We start from the raw sequence: 8,419 nt of genomic DNA on the forward strand, positions 1-8,419 counted from the left end.
AGTGGTTCAAAAGTCCCTATAGATGTATGTATTCGTGCGTATTACAAATTGGAAATCTGAATACCCATACATGAATTATACATATGTATACAAAGGAATACAATCGTATTACGTCTGTATATTTCACGTAAAAGTGGCTCAAAAGTCCCTCAGGATGTATGTATACATGCGTATTACAAATTGGAAATCTGAATATCCTTACATGTAATATACATATGTATCTGCAGGCCCTCGTACACGAATTATACATATTGATTTTCTGACCCACATCCACTTAATATCAATATGGATCAAACGGATGAATAAATATAAGGAAACCAGAACATACAGATAATAAAACATTTATTGAAAGAGAAAAATAAAATAATACACACAAATAACAAGTGTGGCCATGAATATTGCTAACAAGCATTAAGGGCCAGCAAACAGTAGGTGAAACTTAGTTTTAAAAAAATGGCACAAAGATAAATCAAGTACAAACAATGGTTTGAGTTGGAAAATAGAAAAAAATGTTAGCACGGAACAAGCGTTGTAACCCATTGCACAAGAAGAAACCTGAATTCAGGAAACCAACTCTGCACAATTAACCACTTTCTGAAAGGAGAAAAGAAGAAGTCAAGTTTAAAAGTCATGCAAAAATATATCTTTTTGTAAGATCTGAATAGGAGCTCAAGGCCTTTCAATTTGAATTCTGTGAAGTCTGTAAATTTAGTACTAATAATTCTGTATTCTGAATGCAAATGAAAGTTTGGCTTCTCTGCTAGGTTCCAGACATAAGTTTTAAATTTTTTCATTTACCAATTATGTCGAGGTCCCAGCTAGCACAGATTTGACATTGTCCTTTGAGAAATCATATATTTTGGGGATATGCTTTCATTTTACAAAATTAATAGCCTTTCTCTTAAGAAGAATGAGAAATATGAGAAAAGATCATATGACTACTTTTAAATATAAATTAACTAGGGAAAACGTGAATCCATTGGTATGCTTATTTAGTACATTATACTAATTTATTAGTACCATGATTTAGTATCGGATGATTCACACAGAAAAAATATAAACTTGTGATATCAAATTTTCAAACAAATAAATTTCATACATAACCGATAATTTCAGGCTTAACTTTAAGAAACCTCTCCATCATGGATAAAAAAAATTTTTTCCCTCAAACCTTACCTTGGTATTAACAATTCCACCTGGTCTTCTGGCTTTGCTTCGTCGTCTTTTCCGTAATCCATTCTCCTCTTGTCCAGGCCAAGCTATTTACATCGTCGCCTCCTGGGTATGCGCGAAAGAGCATGAAAATAAAATAATAATTAATTAATTTGGCCCATACGCACCTCTTTCTTACATATAATGACAAACTTTCGCATGACAATTACGTATTTATCTTGTGTTAATAATAATGACGAAATGCACCTTGATTTGACTGCATTTCAAGATGAAAGAAATATTACATTTTGCTTTAAGGGAACCGATATTACACGACCAATACTTCTTGCTCGTTAAATAATTAGAAGTAGAGGGCAAAACCGGTCGGAACCTCGAGGAATCTATTAGTGACAAGGCTACGCTGATAAGTCTAAGGTCAAAGATGTTATGACTAAAGCATAGGATAACTAGGAATACAAGAACTACAATACAGTAGGCTGTGGTAATAAACAGCGATAAAACAACTTACACTTGAACGAAAACATTCCTTTAAACAATTTTTTCTGCTCTTAATTAAGAGAAGAAAAAATGTAACTTCAGCCGCGAAGCACGGAATTACTATACGACGCATAATCTATTAATTTATACGTACAAGATTGGCATTACTATGTTTTACCATATAACTTCAATGGACACCAGTCTCCTCGATACATAACTCAACAAAAAAGGAAAACAATAGCCAAACATAAACAAAATAATTACCTCTATTGGCGCAATGTGGTCAATGTAATAGTTGTATCCAAATATACTCAAATAACATAATTAATGTAGTCTATGTATGCGTACAATATAATAAAAGATAAATCATACCTTACCTTAATTATCCAGTGACAGGAAACTGTTGGAGCTGGCTTGCACGAATCGCAATAACGTGCGGGATTGAAGCACATTTCCAGCAAAACATAGCTTCGGTTTGAGCGCACCATCCACACGCACCGGTTATCGAGGATTAAAACACTATGTCAATTCTTCCAATACGTATAATAATACAAACAAATATAAAATTAACTATACATCAGTAGCCGGAGTTCCTCCTACAGCCCCAATCCTTACTCTGAGCCTACAGCACGTTCTTGACGTTCTCGTAGTCTCGAACGAAATGCCGAGCTAACTGTTAACGAGTTTATCACTCCCACTCACTTCCCTAGCTTGTTGCGACAGAATTGAGAATTTAATTTTTTTGTTTAAACAGTTAATTTAAAATATTGTTTAAAAAATTAAACTTCGCTTTTACTTTTGCGCTGTGCAAGAACTATTTTTTGTATTTTTCATGTATTGTGAACCATTTTCCATGTGTATATTTCGCGGATGGAAACTGAATTTTACATATGTAATACGTCTGTATTTCGCGTGCATTTACAAATTAACATAAATATGGTCGCCATACTACCCTTGCTCACATCGATCAGTATATGATTTATTTTTAAGCTTCCTAGGTATAAATTCGAATGGATGAATGATCATTGAAATGAGGAAATCTGGCGTTTGCAGTGAACATATTATTTCTGCAGAAATGTTTCTGAACATTTCACTAGACGCCACGAAAATCCACCTCTCAAAAATTACAGGAAATATACATAATGTATATTTTGCGTATTTTTGACCACATTTACATATGTATTTCCTCTGTATTCATACATATGTAAAAGTAGCAAGTGTTACACGATATTTACATCTGTATTTTTGACCACATTTACATAAGTATTCAAATTTCAAAAATACAAATGTATTTATCGTGTAACACGTACCACTTTTACATATGTATGAATACAAAGGAAATACATCCAATAATACATATGTATTACACATGTTATACATAACAAAAATAAATATGTATGTGACCCATGAAAATACAATATAAATACATTATGTATATCCAAATGTGTGCTGTTGGGGAAGGTATAAACAATTCTAATTCTTTTACTACACTACTCATTGATTAGTCATTTGAATAACTTAAAATATCATTATTACCTTCCGATGATTGTAGTAGAAGCTGGATAGATCTAAATGACAGACTTATGCTTTCAGATGGATCCAGAGGCTGGGAAGGAGTTCATGGGCTATGTGGTAGCAGCAAATCCCTTTGCTCAGATGTTGTTTTCACCATTGGTTGGATGGTGGGGCAACAGGCTCGGATCCATACGCCTGCCGGTGATGGCCTCATTGGGGGTATTCACGGCAGCCTCGGCAGGGTACTCTCTGCTTGAGGTTTTCCCATCTCATAGGAAATATTGGATGGTGGCAACACGATTTTTAGTGGGAATGAGCTCAGGTGAGTTTTTACAAAAGAGATTCAACATGTTAAGAGCAAGAGAACGTTCATTTTACCAAGGAAAGCAATTTTTCCATCAGTTTCAAATTGATTTAATTTGTTCATCAATAATTGCTAACTGGTAAGAATAATTTTGTATTTGTAGCATTGCAAAAAACATACATATAAGCAAGATTTAGGAGTCTTGGTTTAAAACAAAGCCAGAAGTAATTCAATCTGGAAAGATGGACAAACTCAGGGGAAACAATTTTTTAAGTTTAATCTATTTTTTTATTTGGATTAATAATACTTATAGAATAGCGTAAGGATTAATAAAATATTCCTCGGAGTCCGTAAAACTCACAATTTTTAACCATTTATCATAATTTTTTCTGGCGGAGGGCCCTCGCCCCTCCCGATTACCCTGGCAGGTATGCCATACATCCAGACACCCCAGTTGCGCCTGAAACCCCCCTAGCCTCAATTCCTGGCTGCACCCCTGATAGCAAGTGCATGCATAATGTTCAAAAATGCTGAATTGATCATTCAGTCTAACATTCCAAATTGCAAAAAAGTAAGAAATTGGTAATCTAATGTCTGGGGTAATAGGATAAATTTTCTTACTTTAGGGGAGGAACAATCTTATGTAACTATAATTATTATAGTTTTCAGTACTAATCTCTGTAAATCTGCTAGGGGGGATTGGGTGGTTGCTGTTGTCATGTAGTTGGCGTAGTCGCCAGGCATCGTTTGACAATTTTGATTTTTTTCTCTAGGGTTAAGTCTTGCTTTCAATGGGTTCTTCAATTCATGTTTCTAAAATTTTATGGAAATATATGCTATGATACTTACTTCAAACAAATACTTTAAATCCTTGTACTTATCAGCATTGATTATTTTCAGCAAATATTGCCGTTTGCAGATCATATGTGTCAGCTGCCACCATGGTGGAAGAACGAACTTCGGCTATATCCATGGTATCCTTAGCCCAAACTCTAGGTTTCGTCATTGGACCTGGTGAGTGATGATGATTCATTTAGGTTTTTTCAGGTGCCAATTGCACTTAGTTATATGTTGAATTATTTTCTTCACATGTGCCTCTGAATGTGTTCCAAGGGCTGCAGGCAGCTGTCACACCGTTAGGTGATCGGGGTTACAAGCTCTGGGAAGGCGAGGGAGGTAAGAAGATCTCAATGAATATGTACACTGCCTCTGGATGGATAAATGTATTCATGGGAATAATAAACATACTGCTCTTTACTCCATGGATTTTTAAGGAGAGGCGAATCGCAACTGCTGAAGCAATGCAAAATACAGGAAAAGATAATGGTGAGTGATGGACTAAAAAAGGCTTTAATTCACTGTGTAAATTATTCGAATATGATGCTATTGTAGATTTTAAGGCTAAAATTTCAGAAAATCTGTTTAAGAAAAGGAAAAATGTTTTATTAAATTAGAAATAGTCCATATTGGCTTCCTAATTATCATATTGTGGTGTAATAGTAACAAACAGTGATTTTATCGTATTCTTTATTGCAGCCAAAGAAGTGTACGCATGCATGAAGCCAGACTATGTTGGTGCATGGACTTTGATAGTCGCCTTTTTTGTATTAGTCTTCAATTTTGTTCTATTAGAAACGTAAGTACCATGGTTAAGTTGTTATATAAGTTGAAAAGAGGGAGAAAGTAAAGGCGTCGGCACTGAACATATTAGAAAAAATGCCAATATCATAGAAGCACAACTGGCATATGGTGAAGCTTCTATATCAATCTTCATAAATCTTTTCCATAAAAATTCAAAGCTAAGCTACCATACTGAAAAGTATTCATGCATTCATGACACAAAAGAGAGAGCTTTGAAAACTTAACTATACGAATGCATTACTTTAATGGAAGATTCTCTCAATGATCAATTTTTGCTAATTTTTAATTGAGGCAGATATGTAAGTATATGAGCTAGCTGTTCTGGCTAATCGGGAAGGTAGTCTACTATAAGTTTCTTTTGTTCCCCATCCCCACTCTGCCTAACCACATCTCCCATATTTTATCAGATTATCATTCTCCTGGCAGCCATTCCGTTCTCGATAATTCCATATTTACAATGCAATACTTCTATCATGCACTTGAATCAACTTAAGGCTGGATAGCGATACTTGGTGACAGGAAACATAATAAAAGATACACTGTTGTACATTCCACAGAAGTTTACTTAACCGACCCAGGTTTCGACATTACACTGTATCAATGACATCTTTGTAATGTTTATGACACCTTTGAAAATGAAATAGTGTAATGTCGAAACCTGGGTTGGTTAAGTTAACTTCTGTGGAACATACAAAGGTGTACATATCTTTTATTATGTTTCATGCACTTGCATCTTCAACATTTTATATTTATCTACTAATGAAGGAGAAGAACAGTGATGAACATGAAATGAAACTAAAACATTGAAATTTCCTTTTCCAGCCTTGGTACATCCCTGGTGATGGATCAGTTTGCTTGGTCTAAAGCAGAAGCACTTTATTATATGGGCCTCTTAATGTCAGTAGGAGCAATTGTTGCATGCGCAACATTCCTTGCCATTGGTCCTCTTTGTAGAAGGTATGTACTAAATTCTCGCCACTAAGTTTTTAAAACTTAATTTTATTATGAAGTAGAAATAACCTACTAGTGAAGATATTTTTTCATCTAGATTGAAAAATTCCTTCAATGATATAGTGGTTGCAACTCTTTGAACCAAACAATTGCACCTTTCTTTCTTGTAGTTAGCAAGCTTTCTCCATCTCTTCATTCCATCCATAAAGCTCATTCATTACTTGCCAAGTGTTATATCTCCTATAACAAACTGCAGTTTTTCCTTACTCTTCATCACATACTATTTCATTCTAAAACTTCAAAATATCTACACAACCTCTTCAAAACTATTGACAAAACCAACAAAACTAAAACTAGGTATGTATAGCCAATATTAACTCTTTCACTAAACAGCTCATGGAACAACTAGATTTCAAAAATTATCTCAGGTCATAGCCTCAAATTATTTCCCAAATGAGATAAAAGTATGCAAATTTTAATGTCTTTCCACAAAAATGAGGAAAATTTATTTCCATATACTTCCTTTATGTGACTTATTGTGACTTCCTCTAATGTGACTAAATTGACTTGCACAAATATTGTATCATTCGGCACAGCTCACAATATTTGGTCAATGCATGTACTCCACAACAGCAATTGACTTCATAGATTGCTTGATGTTCCCATGAACACATGTTTCTTAGCTTTGTAGAGGAAGCCTCCATCCTATTTGAGCGTTGAACACTTCATAGCCTTTTCAAGCCAGTTTAAGGCATTTCATCACAATTTTTACGAATATTCATTTCAAATACATTGGAAATTTAGAATAGAGTTCCAGATCTTAAAAAAACTGCAGCCTTTTCCTTACTAGTAGAAGCATTGTCATACCTCTCACATTTCAAAATTAACCATACCTTTAACCATCCTGTTAATACGTGACTGGACTTCTATACTATTTACTTATGCATACTTGTTTTGCATTTTTTACAGGTTTGATGAAAGGAAAGTACTGCTGTATGGAGGATTCTTCCTAATGGTCTTAGGTAGAGCAACATATATACCGATGGGAGGTGATCCACCACAGATAGCCCGGAGCAGATTGAGTATCGATCAATCTCATAATGTGACAGGTGGTAAGTACTCTGAAGTTATTCCTTCATCATAACTATGGTTATTATTGTTATATTAGCAATACAGAATAAGAATTGTATAAAAAAGTGAAAAGTGTTGTTTTGATTCAACAAAGCAAATAAATCTCTTCACAGCATACCCCGCTGTAAATACTGGATATGAGCAAACTACATTAATGCCCATTGTAGATGAGACTGCCTATCCATCTATAATGGCAAAACAAAATGATACTCTAGATGAGTATTTGGATGAAGAAGGACCTTTGGGATGCCCAGAAACACAGACATGGTGTCTAACAACTCCTGCAATGACAATATCTCAGTTGCTGATAGGCTATGCATTCACCGCTGTTGGATATCCCATTGGAGTCACCCTTATACAAACACTGTTTTCAAAAATTTTAGGACCACGACCTCAGGTAAGAGAGTTTACGATTGGATCAAAAAGTAGACTAAATTTCTAGTTCTATAGAATATTTTACCCAATGTATGCATAGCCACTAAATGAGAAGGCACTAACAAATTGGCTACCAAAAAACTAACGAGGAAAAGCTGTACACATTCAACATGATGGTCAAAGAACTTGTTTTCACTAAATCAAAAGACCACACGTAACTTTCCAATCAGGAAAAATTCCACATAACTTTCGAATCAAATGATACAATATAAGCATTCAGGGTAGGCTATAATGAAGACTTATCTTTACCAGGTCCAAATTTGAATTTTCATTTCCAAATTTCTTCAAAAATTTCTTATGTTTCTGTCCAATCGTGAATTTTAGAATCTCAGCAATATTTTTTTAGTAATAACAATGAGGAACAACATTTTTAAGGAATTGAATTTCACCATTCCTACGTGACCTAGAAGTGTCCCTTTTGTTGTTTTCAGACTTATTTTCACACTGTCAAATAAAATGATATTAACTCCTGCAATATACTGAATTCAGCCGTAATTGTTTGCATTGAAAAATTTGTGTATCTTTGCTTTTTGAGAAAAATGAATGAATTTTAGCATTAGGAAAGTGTTTGACATATTATATCTTGTATATGAAAAAAATCAGTATACACATACAAAAAACAGATGCTGGAGACAATTTGTAAACATGTTTTGTTATTTGTCTAGCAGTCATATTAACAATCCTATGGTACCTTCTGACCAACAGAGTTGCACTCTTAATAAGGATTCTTTCACACTCATTCAATAATTCAGATCAAAGGGAAAAATTGGAATCCAACAATCAATCAATAAA

The 8,419-nt window shown here is 34.4% G+C and overlaps 1 protein-coding gene across 1 annotated transcript in view; it reads left to right on the plus strand.

Annotated features, from left to right (window-relative positions):
* LOC124163985 (major facilitator superfamily domain-containing protein 8) overlaps nt 1-8,419 on the plus strand; it is a 49,373-nt gene that overhangs the window by 38,499 nt on the left and 2,455 nt on the right. The window contains exons 3-9 of the mRNA XM_046541130.1: nt 3,244-3,487; nt 4,370-4,483; nt 4,583-4,795; nt 5,006-5,105; nt 5,933-6,067; nt 7,031-7,173; nt 7,306-7,589. Of these exons, the coding sequence (XP_046397086.1) occupies nt 3,244-3,487; nt 4,370-4,483; nt 4,583-4,795; nt 5,006-5,105; nt 5,933-6,067; nt 7,031-7,173; nt 7,306-7,589 (1,233 nt within the window). The remainder of the gene's footprint in view (nt 1-3,243; nt 3,488-4,369; nt 4,484-4,582; nt 4,796-5,005; nt 5,106-5,932; nt 6,068-7,030; nt 7,174-7,305; nt 7,590-8,419) is intronic.

This window comes from Ischnura elegans, chromosome 8, assembly GCF_921293095.1.
Source record: "Ischnura elegans chromosome 8, ioIscEleg1.1, whole genome shotgun sequence".
In the NCBI taxonomy this organism is placed as follows: Eukaryota; Metazoa; Arthropoda; class Insecta; order Odonata; family Coenagrionidae; genus Ischnura; species Ischnura elegans.